This window comes from Furipterus horrens, unplaced genomic scaffold (assembly GCF_987537825.1).
Source record: "Furipterus horrens unplaced genomic scaffold, mFurHor1.1.pri manual_scaffold_2, whole genome shotgun sequence".
Taxonomy (NCBI): domain Eukaryota; kingdom Metazoa; phylum Chordata; class Mammalia; order Chiroptera; family Furipteridae; genus Furipterus; species Furipterus horrens.
Genome location: NW_028327172.1, coordinates 169670424 through 169688143, shown reverse-complemented (window position 1 = coordinate 169688143; position 17720 = coordinate 169670424). Strand labels below are relative to the sequence as shown.

At 38.6% G+C, this 17720-nt stretch overlaps 1 protein-coding gene and 1 pseudogene across 1 annotated transcript in view; both read right to left on the bottom strand.

Moving 5' to 3' along the window:
• Positions 1-1358: 1358 nt before the first annotated feature.
• Positions 1359-17720, bottom strand: part of SDAD1 (SDA1 domain containing 1) — a 31682-nt gene continuing 15320 nt past the window's right edge. Inside the window, exons 13-22 of the mRNA XM_090266742.1 lie at positions 15890-15948; positions 15198-15274; positions 13937-14034; positions 13752-13828; positions 12565-12694; positions 10092-10186; positions 9766-9956; positions 9574-9658; positions 8509-8670; positions 1359-4696 (exon numbers count right to left, since the gene is read on the bottom strand). Coding sequence (XP_090122868.1) covers positions 4649-4696; positions 8509-8670; positions 9574-9658; positions 9766-9956; positions 10092-10186; positions 12565-12694; positions 13752-13828; positions 13937-14034; positions 15198-15274; positions 15890-15948 — 1022 coding nt within the window. The 3' untranslated portion in view covers positions 1359-4648. The remainder of the gene's footprint in view (positions 4697-8508; positions 8671-9573; positions 9659-9765; positions 9957-10091; positions 10187-12564; positions 12695-13751; positions 13829-13936; positions 14035-15197; positions 15275-15889; positions 15949-17720) is intronic.
• LOC150019947 (mitochondrial import inner membrane translocase subunit TIM14 pseudogene) lies at positions 10195-12216 on the bottom strand (annotated as a pseudogene).

The following is a 17720-nucleotide window of genomic DNA, read 5'->3' as shown; positions in this document are numbered from 1 at the left end:
TCTCAAACCATACAAGGCCATAGTAATCAAGACAGCATGATACTGGCATAAAAACAGACATGCAGGTCAATGGAACGGAGCCCAGAAATAAATCCACACCTTTATGGTCAATTAATACTTGACAAAGGAGGCAAAACACACAATGGTGTACCAAAAAAAAAAAAAAGAGAGACTATCATTAGGTTGCAAAAATTTTGAGGCATCCCAATTTCATCAACTGAAAATGTGAAAACGGTCTTAAAATTACTTTATTCTTTGCTATTAAAAATAGCATAACTTTTTTTCATACTATAGTGTTTACCTTACCTTTAAGTAACTTTTTACCAGTGATTGTTTAATGGTTGAATATTCCATTTAGTAATGATATCCCAAGCTGCTTAACTATTCCATTTTAAGTATTATCTTGCACCCATTTTTCCCACTATAAATTATGTTCCTACAGATAGCCTGTTATAGACTTTTCTAGTTGCCTATCCAAAATCCATGTCCCTCTCTTCCTTGCTAACAGAAGCCCAGCTTTGTTGGGATGGTTATGGTGTAGCTAAGCTGAAAGGCCAACAATCCTATTTCTTGCTTCCCTGGCTTTCCTTGTTGGTAGGGTAGCCATGTAACCCAGCTCTACCTGGACCTGAAGGCAGGCTGCTGCAGGGATACTGTGAAGCTTTTGTTTTCCTGGGAAAAGAAGTAGATGTGACAATGCCCCTTCCTGTTGCCGTAAACACAGAAGCATCTATGAAGATAAGGGTATTGTCATTATGTCCATTTTTACAGATGAGGAGACTGAGACTGCGCGGCACATGAATGTTGAGTAACTTGCTGGAGGTCACACAGCTATGCAAGCCAGCATTTGAATCTGGAATGTGGCTACAACACACTAAGAATGACAAAGCAGAAAAGGAGCCCCCAATCCTGAGGGCATCGGTGAGCTCAGACCAGCAGCTGTCTTCCTCCAGTTTTCTCATGGGAGACTCCGATTTGGTTAGACTATTTTTAGATGCATATTCTGTTACTTGGAGCGAAATAGACCCAAACACACCTCTTGCCATATTTTGAACCATTTTCTTTGACAAGACTTGTAGACATGAATTTGAGTCAAAGATTATGACTATTTTTTTAGGCTCTTGGCACATACTACAAATTATTTTCCCTAAGAATTATACTAACATTGCACTTCTGCTAACATCGGGTATTGCTGGGTAAGGACAGGACCCCATCTAGCGCCCTGTCAGTACACAAGTGAAACACAGTGGTTAAGAAGGCGAGGCCACAACTCCTCTGGCACATTTGCACATCAATCCTTGCCTTGGTGCAAGTGCACTCCTCTCTGATTAAAAAAAAATTCACAAGAGTGAGTCTTAAGGTACCTTTATTCTCCAACCTCAAATAAAGTTGTTTCTTATACAATTACATAAGTAAAAACCATGTAACACTGTAAAAGATTCAAAAAGTAGAAAGAAAAAAAAATGCTCACATTAATCCAATACCAAAGAAAACCATGTTTAATATTTGACATATTTCTTGTACTTTTATTACTCCCCATTCTCTCATGTGTAAATTTTACTCTACATACTTTGTTTTGTTCTTTTCACTTACAAGCATTTCCTATTGTAAACATTTTAGTGGCTACATAATATTCCACCAGGTGGATAAACCATAGTTAAACCATTTCCATATTGAGATCAAATTGACAAAACAATAAAAGCAGAATTTTCAGAAAGAAATAAAATTACCACATAAGGTGTGCCTTATACAAATATATGGTATTTAAATAAATAGTATAGAGTTAGCTGTGCTCTCCATTCTTGCTTTCATTTTAAACAAGTACAGACCAAAAGCTGTACTGAGAGAAAAGGTTACATCCTTTACAAAAAAATAAGGATCCATGTCAGTAACCTACCTTCCTATTTATATTCAATATTTTAAAAAAATATATAAGCAATAGTTAATTTTTAGTTTTACTTATATACAATGGAAGGATGTCACTTAGTAAAACAGTTAAAAAAATATTTATCTAAAATAGTTTGAAAAACAGAATATTCCAACTGATTAAACTCTGTATTCTGATTAATACAGACTTGCCCTACAATACTCTACACAGATTATAAATTTTCAAAGAATTGCAATATGAATAAAAATAAAATTTATATTAACCATAACCTTTACAAAGTTGTACCAATTTTTAAACTGTAATTTTTTCTTTTATGATTCAGGAACGCATGTCCTATGGTGCCCTGTTCATCCTAAGCATCAGTTTTGTTAGCCAACAGGCATTTCACCTTCCTGCCAGCTGAACCGCCCCTTCTTCAGGAGGCCCCTGCCCGAGGCTGTGCCTTTTCTGATAACTCTATAAGTAGCCTTGTATTATATAGTCATTTTGTAAGTCTATTTCCTTCACTGGACTCAAAGTTTCTAAATAGCACAAACATTGTTTGCAACCCACATAGCATCTAGAAGGGTGCTTTGCATACAGTAAACATTCAATAAACATTTTTATATTTCAATTAGTTCCCCCCAAATAGATGAGGGGCAAAACCAATATGTCTAGCAACTGCAATTGTCATTTCAAGTATATTAAGCAAAAGATAAAATAAAAACTTAACTGATATCTAACCTTTGGTGAGAAATTTACTTAATGCTCACTTTGAGGCAAATACCATGGTAAATTCTTATAAATATCAGTTCTCAACACTCTCAAAACAATGAGGTAGGTCATGTTTCAAATATTTGCTGAGCATTGGGGATATAGCAGGGAACAGGCTCTGCTTTCTGTGCTTATTTTCAAACGGAACTTGCTAAGATCACATATATAATACTTCAGCATTCTAGATTTATATATCACTTTATATATATTATGAGTTTGGACAATGTGACTTCATCCCAGACACGAATCCATCCTCAGTGCTGACATAAATTTGAGACTGAAAAGCTGAAGCTGAGACTCTGGTGACTTCTTCAATGTAAAAGAAACCCTGAAAGGTCACTCTGCCTTTGCAGGCAGCAACCAACCTTGTGAGAACGTTATCTTCAAACTTATAGTAAACAGAAAATATTCCCAAGAGATTTATAAAATAATAAAAGGAACCACAAAGAGATATCATGGGATTAAAGAAATAAAACAGAGTTAAGACTGCACCTCTGTAAGCCAGATAGTTTTCTATCTTGCATATAAAGTTCAGTGAGAGAAGGGTGAAGCCAAAGCAGAAGAACGCAAGTCAGAACAGAGACTGGACTTTGGTCTCTTGGCATCTACTTAGGGTGGGAAAGTCTAGCAAAAAATTACATTTCAGGCACCATCACAATGCATGCAGCAAAGCTGTGGACCTTACTGCTATGCCATTTTGATTTTATTTATCCCTCTCTGGAGCTAGACACATGAGACACTCAGTTCAAAAACACAAAAAGAAAAGAGGGAAGTTTCCAGTCTGGACCATTCAAATTTGCATCAGACACGGTCTGTGAAACACTGAAGTTGCTGAAGTTGACTGAGGGCTCTCCGCACTAGGCCACTGCAATTTAATCATTAAACCTCAAGGTCTTCACAACTAGTCACCAGTCACACGGTTTCATTCTCTGAAGTTGAACTTACAAACGAACAGAAGGTAATGAAAAGGGAACAAGAAAAGTAGTTTTAGAAGCTGCTTTCTAATTCAGAGGGGGCAGAAAATTGCTTTTTACTTAAAGTACTCTAGAGTAATTTTCTCATCTATCACAATATTATCTAAGAAATCTGTGGTAAAAGGCACCAAACCTTCCAAGTGCAATAACTTACAAACAGAAACTGACCACGCTTTCGTGTCCCCTGAAGTCTACTCAAGCATACCTAGGGAAGGGAGGCCAACACAAGTCGCTCAACACATTTTCAAGAGTACCTACCTATCGATATTAGAAACCTTTTTATGAACACAAGGCTGAAAATATTCCAGGGTGAGAAAAGAAGGAAACCAATTTGATTTCTTTTCCCTCTATGGCAGAGTGAATACTCCAAATGATAATGAGACTCCAAAATTACTATTTATACTTAAGGCAATAAGAAGCTAGGTTTTTACCTGGCATTCAAAAAACAAAACAAAACATAAATCTGTTGGATGGATTAAAAGAGCTAAACTGTTTACCCAAAATCTGTACAGCAGGGACCTGTTTTCAGCAGGTAAGCCTATTTACAAGTAAGAACCTCTTACTCTTGTAACATTGTCCTGTTTTAAGAGAATATGTAACTCCAGTCCCCCGCAGTTAGTCTATAGGGTCTCTGTGACCCCACAGAAATATGGACCTATCTTTACTAGAGAACTATTTACACTGCATTGTAAATACACATATACACCTGACCCCCTCATCCTCGAAATGGATGCCTTGAGTGAGGGATTATGGTCATTTTTACATCTATAGTGATGATTAATAGGCACTCAATAATTTATGCTTCGCATGAATGCTAAATAAAAATGATTTTACGATATCACTGCTATTTACATTTCAAACATTCCCACCATTATCCATTTCCAAAATAAAAACACCAAATTGCTACCAAATTTACTTCTGTCTTCACAATATAGTGTTTCTGGACTTTTTAATGTAAACATTCTTTATTAATTCTCAGAGTAATGACACACATTGAGCATTCTCCTTGGAACAGAAAACTTGCTTGTCCAGGTTACTTCATTCTTTTTCTCTTTTTCAAAAGTGCATCTCGTAGTGCCAACTGGAAAATAAAAAAGAAACTTCATCTAAACATGATAACTCTTGGGTACCCAATTATACTAATTTGGTTATATGAAAGTGTACCAAAATTGAATAGCTAAGTCAATCAATCATCCTCAAAAACTACCACTAGTGAAATATTCAACAGATCAGATCTGTAACCAGGCTAGGGCCTCCTTACTGCTAGGAAACTGGCAAAGCTGTTGAGTGCTGTTCCCATCTCATATGACAAAAGCACAAAATAGAATCAGCTACAGAATTCAGAGGTGGAGCATTACCTGTCTCCAGGGATAATACATGGCATTTCTCTGGTCTATACAGCTCTTAATATTCTAGAGTTGTGGGTGGAACAGACTGTCTAAATTAAAGCCAACAGGAAAAGAGATTTTTTTCACAATAATCTTTTCCAAGATCACATATGTTCCACTAAATGTGGCACATACAAACCATATACATAACTCTATAATATATAATTTGGAACACAGAAAAATGTTGCCTTGTTTGCAGATTTTCAAATGGGTTTAACGCAGTAAATAAACTAAGAAAATTTTACAGTAATTACTAACACTTAACCTTTAGAATGGCCCGAATATGAAGAAATTAACTCAGAATCAAAATCCTGACAATTGTCTTTTAAGACAAAAATACTCATCCTACTTACTATGAACTAATCTGTAAGTTGTTTAATTATTCTGCGTCGAATGTGTGAACCCTGAAAAAGAAGGTACCTACTAAGAAGGGCTCCTGGTGGCTAACTGAGCTCAAACTAAACAACAACAGAAACAGAGCCTAGCAGCCGTCTCTGCTCAGGGGCCTCTCCCACAAACAGTACTTCAGGAAGAAGCCTGCAGTGACCTGCCTGCCCGCCCTGTTTTGCTGCCATCTGAGCCAGTCTTTATGAAAGAGTTCCTGGAATCCTCCTGCAACCAGCAGGACTGAGGCTTTCCCCATCCAATTGGAACTATGCAGCTCCCAGCAACCAGAGTGGCTCTATTCTAACCAATGACAGGGCCTGTTGAACCAAACTTTGAGGGCTTGGAGACCTCATTTGCATAAGGACAGACCAATCAGGGACAAGGTTGTGGAGGGAGGACTTCTGTCCATATAAGCCAGCTTCCTTCTGGCTCTGGGAGTGCACTTTCCTTTTCCACTGAAGACTGAAGACCTCGTCTCCCTGACTGAACTGGGACACTGAGGATGCCTCCCCGGAGCAGACCAGCATGCAGCAGAGTGGGCCATCCAGAAGCACAGCAGAGCCGTCCGGTGGGAGAGATGCCCGGCCCCAGGGACACCCAGCCTGGGGCTGCGTCACAACTGAGCTGTTTTGCACTGAATAAAGTTTCCTTCTTCCCCGCACCCCAAATTGGAGATTCCTGCCGGCGTTGACTTGACAGCAACAACCAAGGGTTGACAGATGTATGTAAGATGAAATGAAAGTGGTGACTGTAATATGTATTCTAATGCAACTGGTTCCAGGCTTCTATCCCATGGATTCCTTCCCTAACCACAGGAGCTGGGGCCTAAACCTGAAAACGAAGAGCTTAAGATCTGGAGAAAAGAAGCCTGCAGGACCAATGTTCAAAGTGAACATTATAAAGCCCTTATAAAGTTTTACATTTCCCAGAAGACAATAAACAGAGTATGAAGTAAAACATTATTAAGAATAAACCCAGTTAAAAAAAAAAACAAAACCAAGGACAATGTACACACCTTAAGTGAACCAAGCACCACTCCTTGGTTTCTAGAAACCTTTAAAGTTCTCTAGCTTTTCAATTTTAACAAGATGAATGTGTTCCTTATTTTTCGGGGTGGGGGTGGGGGTTGGAAGTGGCCATGTAAATGTTCAAAGTTTTAAAATTTTATGATTTTAAGTTATTGACTCCTTGCCTTTAACTCATATCTAGGTCTCGGTATTTCTTTTTTTCCTTTCTTTTTATTTTTTTATAAATAATTTATTTATTTGTTTGTTCGTTTATTTATTTTTAGAGAGAGGGGAAAGGAGAAAGAGAGGGAGAGAAACATCACTGTGTGGTTGCCTCTCACTTGCACCCCCAACTGGGGACCTGACGTGCAACTTAGTCATGTGCTCTGACTGGGAATCGAACCAGCGACACTTGGCTCGCAGGCCGACGCTCAATCCACTGAGCCACAGCAGCCAGGGCTCTTGGTATTTCTTTGTATATCGACAGAATAGCTAACACACTTAAGGTAGAAAAACCTTAAGCTCAATTTAATCTAATTTGCATGGCTAAGGAGGTAGTTCTCAGACTCATTTATGTGTCTTATTTTCTCATATGTAAAATGGGTTTAATCACAGTACCTGGTTGGGGTGAGTGGGTAGAGGAATTGAGCAAAATAGGAAAAAAAAAAAAAAGAGAGAAAGAAAAAAATTCATGGACATGGACAACAGAGTGGTGACTGCCGGGGGAGGGTGTTGGGAGGAGTTGGAAGAGGGTGTAGGGAAATAAATGGTGATGGATGGCGACCTGACTTGGGGGTAGTGAACACACAATACACTGTACACATAATATGTTATGGAATTGTGCACCTGAATCCTGTATAGTTTTGCTAACCAGTGTCACCCAATAAATTCAATAAAGAAGGAAGGAAATAATCACAGTACCTGCTCATATCGCTGTATGCTGATTAAATTAACATGCTAACAAGGAACAAAGCCAGGCTTGCCTATCACACCAAAAAGGGCATGCTAACAACAGAGCGAGTAGAGAATGCAGGAACACTCTCAGCTAAAATGTAGTAAGACCACAAAGACCTCACAATGAAGCAAGACCTATCAACTATTACTATTTCCTCAACCAAAGGGCTGATGAAGGATAAACTAATGGAATTAATAACCTCAACTATGAATTTAAATTGAATTAGGATATTTTAAATCTTAAATGGCACCTTTTCATTTTACCTCAGTTTCAACAACTTCTATTCAAATTGCTATCATTTTACTATTTACATAATGTTGTTAAACACAGTTTAGAACTAGAAATATTAAATAAGACAGTAGGCTTTAAAATGGCACCTTAAGTCAGTTACTACTGACTTGGTTCCCACACAGACAGAGCACTGCCCTGGGCAGCTGGCCATCACATTCAGGCCTGGAAGGCTAGTCCTGGGCTAGCATTTTGAAACACTGGTTCAGAATGTGGAACTAGATTACTACCCATAACCAGATTCCCTGGAGATTCTCCAGAATACAGTTAGAAACACTCTGGTACACCCCCAGTAGCAAAAGACATGAAAATATAAATTTGTTTTACTATAGTGAATTACTGAACTAAGCAAGCCCAGCACAAGACTACCCATCAAAGACTAAAATGGATGAAATGAAATCCCAAAGACCTGTAAACATAAAGGCTTTGCAAAAGGGAACTATTTGCAACAAAGGGAACTTTGTAACAATAGAACTATTTAGTTTGCACTGCTTTACTGTTTCTGAGAGATTACCACACATAACTACTGCTTTTAAAAAATGTATCTGACTTATAATAAGCATTCAAAAATTCTTATTCAGTTAATTTTAATATTTCACATAAACATCAGAGAATTTTAGCAAAGAAATGATTTGCACCCCTTTGCTTATAGAGAAAAACAGACTCCCCTTTGGTCACACAGATCAATCTCAACCAAGTCAGGTCCAGGGTTTACATGCCCTACCTTCCACCTCTCCAAAAACACCCCCCATTAATCCTAAGATACACATAATACAAGGTCTTCAGGAGGCACAAGTGCATCCCAAATCTAAAGGCATCTTAGAATGATAGTACTATTCTGGCCAGTCAAGCCTGAAGTTGAACTCACCTGCTTTTCTCGGAAGGAACGCTTATTTTTTGAGCGGACATTATGGCTATACCGCATCATCATAAAGTTTTTCTGTTTTTTCTTCTCTTTATTTGTAGAACTGGAAAATGGATTCATTTTGGTTTTCCTCCTCACAAATTCTTTTCGGTCTGTCTTTCCGGCCTATCAGTACACACACACACACACAAAACACTTCAGGAGTTATTTAATCAATATACACCTCTCCTCTATGCCAGGGATTCTACTGGATGCCAAGAACACAAAGAGGAGTGGAACACAGTCCCTGCTCTCCAGTGACTCAGTCCCAGGGACATGGACCATGATGTACTATAATGGGGCAAGGGGAGCTCAGTGCAAGGAAGGTCATAATTCAGCCTGTTGAGGTCTAAGGAACTTCCTGCTGTTTTTTGCAGAATGAAGACACTCATGATCAGGGGAAAGGAGAGGAAGGGGTAGAGCATTTCAGAAAGTAGGATTAATGGTATATGCAAAGGTATGGAAGAGAAAGAACATGGGCATGTGCTATAACTGGGAATCAAATGGGTGACCTTTCAGTTTGCAGGATGGCACCCAACATACTGAGCCACACCAGTCAGGGAAAGAACATGAGTTTTTAAACTTATCTAAACAGGTTTCAGTACAAATGGAATGCAGAGGGTTATGTGGAGCCATTATGGTCTGATGCCCAAAACAAATAGAGGCACAGAAAATAAAGGTGGAAATGTAGGCAGGCAATTGCCAGAGGCAGAATCTACCATCTGGCTGTTCATTAATGACTGTAAACATACCCCTGCTTTTCTAACAGCTTTTAGAAATGTACTAAGCCTCCCCGGTACCACACAGGTCATAGTACTTTCTGTGCTCTACAACATGTTTTAGAGGGTGGCTATCTAGTTGTTAAACTCATCTAACTGAACATCTGCATTTTATTCTATGCTCAGTATGCCTTTACTTAAAACATTAAAATCAAATACTACATATCATCCATGCCTATACTAGTTCTGGGTCACATTCCATTTCTTTGATTTTTGTATAAAGGACTAGGGAATAATATGCCTCACTTACCATCGCAGTTGCCAGTCTTGTCTCCTTGTCAGACTTGGGCTTTTTATGAAGGTGTTCAATGTCCCGAAGAGAAAGTAACTCGCCCCTGGGATGAAGGAAAAAATATACCATGAAACAAGGGTGGAATTCCCCTCCCTGACACTTTCACTACCATGTGAGCTGACTGACGACCTAGGGTATGTGCTGTTGTACCTGGGATCTTCATCACTGTCTATTTCGATATATTTCCTCTTTTGGGCTTTCCCGGGGGCAGCGTCGAGTTCTTTCCTCATTTGGGCCAGGCGGATTTTCTGGAAGTCTTCCTGCGTTAAAACTCGGCTGGTGCTGACAGCTGCAGCTTTGGCTTTCCGCTCCTCTGCAGGCATGCTGTTCAGCTTCTCGGCCTTGAGAGCACACAACAAACACTTACATGGCTACTAGCTCACATGGGAGCTTAGTCCCCTAACAAGGTCCAGCATAAATTAAGTGTTAAGGAGCACCGGAGTGGTGCACTTACAGAAGGAAATTTTGGAACTTACAATTTCTTGCTGTTCTTCATCAGAAGAGTGGGGCACATCAATCCACTCGCCACTGTCATCTGCCTCCTCACTGAGACTGGTGCTTTCCCACCCATCTTTGCGAGACAGAGCACACTGTTAGTCTATCACTTTATGTTGAGCACTCATGGCAAATGAAGATAAATCAAGTGAAAGACAAGTAAGGTCATGAGCCTCATAACCTTACTTGGCTCTATGAACCAAAAACTGAGCAATATATATTGTTAAATATGCCACATCAATTTAATTAAGGAACAGAAAACAAGAACTGACCAAGTAACTACCCTGAGCCAAAACCATGTGACTCCACAGAAGAGGAGCAGACTCTCAAGTTGAGTAACCTGTCCCAAGACAGTTACAAAATGCAGCCTACACTGAAATCATAAAAGTCACGTGACTCCAGAGGCCAACTTCTTTCCACCAAACCATGTACATCAAAACTGAACTTGTACAGTTATCTTGGTTATACAACAAGAATCTATCTCTTCTAAGAATATTAATAAATGCTGTCAGAAACAGTCATTCAGAAACTGAGGTGGGAGATTTTGGATGTTAAAAAACCTTGTAGACACCACAACAGATGGGTCGTAGAGTTATTAATGGAGCCACCACAATAAGTTTTCAGAATCACAGACACTTGCAATATCAGTGGTCCCTAATGTCCCAGCCCTTTGGTATGACATATACAACCATTCATGATAAGGCTCCAATCATCCTCTAGTCAGCTATTTGGCTATATTCTACCTTGTATTCTATACGATAATAGTTTCCTAAGTCCTTCAGGATTTTGTTCATAGTTTGCCTGGAAAGTCTCCATTGTTCTACTATTCTTTACTTCCAATTCAAAATACAGTTCATGAGTCACCATTTTCTTGGGGCCTTTTTTTTTTTAATCAAGTTTTTAATATATAAAATCTGAATTTTGTCAAGTGACATATACATACCTACATCAATTTTTTTAGGTCAAAGTTGTGGCTAAATTCACTTTTAAATTCACCGTTCCAAGCTCTCTGTACCTTGACAACCTTTCTTCCCAATGAGATGAGTCTTCTATAACAACCTATACTAATTCCATTGTAGTATTTATCACACTGTAGCTGAATTACCAGTTTATCAGTCACCCGTTAGCTTGGGGTTCCTTGAGAGTAGAGACCTTCATGTTCACTTTGCCTTGCTAAATGAGTAATGAACAATATTTCTATTCAAATGGTATGTATTTACCCGTAATTGTTAAGCAGTAAGCTCCAAATATTCTATAATCTGATTTAAAATCCTCAAGTTTAAACTTACACAAGGCTTTGACTTAGTTTGTACTAAATCATTTTTAAAATGTGCAGCTTCGGGACATTTTATAAAAAGCTGGTACTTATACACATAACTAAGAACTTAAAATTCATCATTTACTTCATTTTTTAGCTTGACCTTGTAGTAAATATTTAGCTTCATTAATTTTGTCTGGGTGATTTAAAAGCATAATTCGTTGATGAGCATCCCTTATTTTTCCTTTATTGGCAGTAGGGCTTACACCTAGTAGTAATGCTGCTACCCGTTTTGTCATTTTGGGTTCAATCCCACCTCTATAATAACTACCACTGAAGGCAGATTTTGGTAGACTGAGATACCTATCTGCCTTGAGGCTCCATATGCTTGAAGGCTTGCAAAACATAGCGACCTGCAAATCCAGCAGCAGCAATGGTCAGTCCAACTGCTACCATTGTACTGGCCATGGCTCCGGCTCGGCTCCACTGTCTCCCGCAGAGCACGGTTCATCCCAGCCCGCAGGCCACAGCCACCAAGTGCAGGCCTCTACCGGAAAGCAAGGCAGCCACCCCTTGGGGCCTTTTTTGAAACTTTGAGGTAGACATGACCTCTCTCCTGTCCTTATGCCCCACTCCAACCATAAATCCTATTAACACTTTATTCTCAGCTGTTCATGAAACGCTCTGAGGGCAGGAACCACACCATTCATCTTTGTGCTGACAGTGGCCAGCCCACAGTTAATGCTTAAGAAAGCTTTGTTGAAATCCTGAATGAATGAACAGGAAGAAAACAAGCCTTTAGCAACCAATGTAATAAAGGCTAACCCTAGAAATCAGAATGGAGTTCCTCAAGCTTTCCTCAACAAATTCAAAAAGCAATCTTGGACGATTGCTAATCTTCATTTTTTGTCCAAGCAACAAACAAAAAACAGCTCTTTCCCAACTGACCAGCATACCCTTGATAAGGGGCAGCCACCCTGAAGGACATGAAAAGGTATCTCCTACACTAGAATGTAAGTTCCTAAGAGCGGAAGCCATGCCCATTTTATCCCCAATGCTTATAACAGTGCCCAGTATGTATTCATTATGGCTTAGTAAGTATCTGCTGAATGAATGTACAAACAGCATAAAGATTTCAAGGTCAATACAGATATTGGAGAGATTATATCCTGAATAATAGTGAAATAAAGATGAACCTTCATCATTTTCAGCATTCTCATCTTCTTTATCAACTTCCAGAATTTCTGCTCCCGGGATGTAATCTTTAGCATCTAATTCTCCATATTCCTGAATTCTTGCTTCTATGGAGGCCTCTGTAGGCTTACCCTAAAGGAAAGGAAATCATTTTTAATATGGTCCTGAGATTATAAAACATTATTCATGAAAAGGATTCTCTAGGATTATGAATTTAGAAAGGAGAATCACAAAAAAATTTAAGTAATCTAATGACAAGAAACAATCCACTTATGTCTTGAGTCCAAGTAAATCCCCCAGTTAGAACTCTGTTTACTATTTTCCAGCTTTCTTCTGACCCAGCTCTGGAAACTGGGAATTATTAGAGAATAACCGTTCCAGTTCTTAAGTCCTGAGACCACCATCTCTCTGCCACATATACACATCTCTTGTCCTTCCCAAATCCCAAGAGGTGGTACCTGGCTGGAGATAGGCTGTTCAATACTGGCATCAGTTAGTGACTGATGTTTGGGATTCCAATCTGTTAATGACGTCAAAAGCTTTCAAGATAAAATAGACTGACTGGTCTATGAGAGACTCAGTCATCATCAAAGAGTACATGTCAACTACAGAATACTTAAGGCAATGGTATTCAATTAACTGTATTCTGAGCTTAAAGAATAAAACTATGCATATTACCAATACAGTAGTCCCTCTCTATATCGTGGTTCACTTATCACGGTCTCACTGTATCGTGGGATTTTTAAAAATATTATATTTAATTATTTATCACGAATTTTTCACCATATTGTGGAATTTTGTGTAACTGTATATGTATGTTGTTAAAATTATGTAGGTTTAAGAGTGTAGAATATGTTTAAGAACATAAGTAGTGTTTATAAAAGTGTGGAAAAGGCTAATAAGGAAGAGGGAAGGTTAATAAGGGACTGGGAATGGCTTATAAGTGTGTGGGAAGGGTTTATAAAGCCTTAAAATACATATAAATACTAAAATAAATGTAAGGTTCCTACTTAGCAGATTTTCACCTATTGCGGGGGCGGGGGGTGTCTAGAATGTAATACCCGTGATAAGTGAGGGAATACTGTACTCATAACATAAGCATCACGAATACTAAAGCTCAAACTGTAGGATATTACTCTCACCTTCTGAGACTATAACCTATAGATCAACGTATGCATGCTTCACCTACCCGTAATTTCTTCTGTAACATCTGAGGATTCAGTGTTCGGAAGAGCTGAATCAAAGTTCTGGCAGACATCATTACATCTGTAAAATAATACCTTTAATTTAGAAACTCCAGGGCAAAGAGTCTACTGAGATAAAAAATGAACCACTCTATATTCTTTGGTCTACAGAAACTAACATGCAACTTACTCTTATCTTTGTGAGTTTTATACTGAACCAGGTCTTGGAGAAGTTCTTCAGTCATAGCTAGAGGACATCGAGCTGTTATCTCTTTTATAGCATTGATTCTAGAAAAGGAAACATGAGTTAAAAAACCTGAACAGCAATTTCATATGGTTCAACCTCAGAATGTTTCCTAAAAAAGACTAAAAAGGTACAGAAGTTGGGTTTTATTGAGCTTAGCTCTCTAAAACTGCAGCATGGTATACAGAATGTGAGGGTGGACAGCCTTAGAGGGCTTTTGTTCCAGATTGTTTACTGCCATTTCCTCTGCTAGTGAAGTAAGAAACAGTATCTTCTTTGTAAAGTAAATAATGGCAGCATTTACTCCCCAGCTCTAAGTGGAGAAGGGACTAGGTCAAGTAAGAAAAGTTAAAGGTCTTTAGGGCTGTTATCCCAGCAAGAATTCCACTAAAAGCAGTTCCTACCTACTGCTTAGTTACCAGGGCAGATTAGATAATTGTGAAACCAGTGCTCACACTCATTAAGCATTTTTGAATGAATCAAAAGGGTTATTGAAATGTCTACGAATTAAAGAGTGATTCATACATGTTCTTTGACTAATCCCTTCCCCTTCTTTCCATTATTCCCTTCCTCCCCGCGCCCCTCTGGTGGCTGGACCAAATGTAATAGAATAAACAAGAGTAATAATTTTAAAAGAAGATGAAGAAAAGAAAGAAGAAAATTTATAAAGAGTGATTCAATAACAAATCATTTGTTCCAGGGGAAGATATGAATTCAGGGTACAAATAGGAGAAAAACACTTAGATTGCCAAACAATCACTCATTTGAAAAAGTAAAGCTTGTAAAAATCAAAATGCTGATTGGAAAGATAAATATCTTTTCTCTGACTCCCTCCTCAAAATTCTTTTTTTTTTAAAGGAGTTTATTTATTTTTAGAGAGAGGGAGAGAAACATCAATGTGTGAAAGAAACATTGATTAGTTGCCTCTTGCCAACTGGGGACCAGGTCTGCAACTCAGGGGCGTGCCCTGATGGGAATCGACCCAGCTACCTTTTAGTATGTTGCAACCAAGCGAGCCATGCCAGTCAGGGCTCCCTCCTCAAAATTCTGACCAATAAAAACATCAAGCTTCCTAGGAAGACTTAAGTATGTTTTAACTTGCTTTCCTAGAAAACACATTAATAGCTGACACCTTACATTTTGGACATATAAAGCAAACCCAGTACGTTAAAGACATACCCAGCGCCTCTAGCCACGTTCTACATACCCTACTGTCATGACTTCCCCAGAGTTCTTCTCGGTAACAAAATTGTTGGCCACAGTCATGAGCAATGATTGAATGATCTGAATTGGGAATAAAAGAAGAGTGCTGGTAAAATATCTGTACCAGTTCAAACATTTGAGGATGAAGAACAATAGATTATTCACAATAGGAAAATAACATTCCACCTTCAGTTTGGGAGCTGGAAAGAATTAAGACTGAAGAAGACAGATAAAAATATTCCACTTTTTGAGTTTTAGTTTTCTTGACTCACTTCAGATTAAATTTTGCTCTCCTTTAATATTAGTTTCCAATATAGATTAAAGAAATTGCTTTGACCGAGGATAATACAGCCCAAATACTGTTTTAATCAAAGAAAGGAATTATCAGCTTTGAAAAATAACCACTATAAATTTACTGATATTTTTGACCCCATCATAAAATTTGGAGATGAACATCAGAATTCTCAATAATTTGTCCAAAACAAAGTTTACCTTCTACAGAAAATTTTTTTCAGTTTCTACAACTGAACTGTGTATATCTCCTTTAGAGTTAAAGTTTCTCCTACTCACTTAAAAATAAGAGGGGCTGGGGAGACAGTCATCCCTGTGGGAAAAGCCACCATGATATACTTAACAGTAACACTGCCATGCATCATGCTCTAGATCCAGAAAGAAGTAAGGTTTAAAAGTTCTCACCTCGGGGGGTACTAAGTGATGAGACGCTTGTGCAGCAAACAGAAGGATCTTTGTTACTTCTAAAAATACAAGAGGTCAGAAAGGTCATAGTCGGTTTGTTGCTCTGCTCTCTGGACTACAGTAAACATGGCAAAGACATTCTGGCCTAATGCTACTGCTGCTTCTGCTGCTTACTCCACAATGGAACACCCAACGCCCTGATATATGCGTGGCTCCCTTGCTTCCTTCAAGTCCCTACTCAATTGTTGCCTCATGAAAAGTCTTTCCCAACCACACATAATCTAAAATAGAAAATGCCCCAGCACTCCCCATTGTCCATATTTCGTTTCTTTTTTCCTCAAAATCCTTATCTTCACCTGGACATATACACAGCACTCACTGGATCTCCTTCTAGAATGTAAGCTATATGAAGGTAAGGATGTTCACTATGAAATTCTTAGTGCCTAATGCAGTGTCCAGCCTAGAAATTACTAAAATGAATAAATATAAACATACATATAACACATACTATTCCTACAAAGGGGCAATATATGTAAAGAACACGGCCTTTGGCAAAAGACAGTGAGGTGAATCTTAATTTGCTATTTATTTGCTGGGGTGACCTTGGCCTCTCCCCCCCACTCCATACTTTGCAAGACTGAAGAAAGGATTAGATGAAATTACGTATGTAATGCACTTAGCACAGTGCTTGGCTCATGTTAGACAGTCAAGAAATGTTCAGTTCCATCCTTCCTTGGTTCAAGTTCAAAGGCAAAAGCAACCATCTCTTTTTTCCTGCTTTCATGTTGTTTTTAATTGAGAATACAAGAGGGCAACGAAAACAGTAAGATAAAAATCCTACTATCTACTAAAAAATTACAGCAGAAGGTCAAACTTCTTTTTTAGAATTTTCCACATTATTTATGGTATTACAGTAGTCCCGGCTTATCTGCAGGTGATGCATTTCAAGGGCCCTTAGTGGATGACTGAAACCTCACAGTAACTGACCCTGCATGCACTATGTTTTTTCTTACATCAACTATCCCTCGAACAACATGGCTTCAAACTTTTACGTATACATTTTTCAATAAATACAGTAAATGTATTTTTTCTTCTTTATGATTTTTTTTTTGTTTATTTAGTTTTTATTTGACTCTCTATGGGATTGGAACTTCTTTTGTTCTTGTAAGTTTTTCAATGTATTGATCTTATTTGTAAATCAAAAAGAATAAAGGAACTCAAGTAAAACAAAGATAACATTTCTATCTGATGTCTTTAAACCCCTTTCCTTCAGGACCTAGGAGAACATATGTGGCTTTTCTGTCTTTCCTACCTTTTCCTTTCCTTTCGTCCTCCCTCCTTTTCTTTACATTTCCGCCTGAGTCATCAAGTATCACCAGGCTATGTTCCATTACCATGGGGTTTATGCTGGTAGTTTTGGGAACATCCTATGTTTAGTAGATACTGTGGATTTTCTCACATCCCGGGTGGAGGGAGATTGGAGAGAGTAATGTGAATAAAAAGAGAAGAATCTCTCCATTCTGGAAGGGACCTCAGCCAAAGCCCCATCCCATGCAGGTGGAGGACCAAGGGAGAGCCACCTCCTCCACTTTCTTTATACTTTTTAAAAAACTTCATTTATTTTTAGAGAGAGGGGAAGGGAAGGAGAAAGAGAGGAGAGAAACATCAATGTGCAAGAGAAACATCGATAGGTGCCTCTCGCACTCCCCAGCCAGGGACCTGGCCCACAACCCAAGCATGTTCCCTGATCGGGAATTGAACTGGAAACCTTTTGGTCTGCTGAGTGACACCCAACCCACTGAGCCACGCCAGTCAGGGCCCTTACATTTTT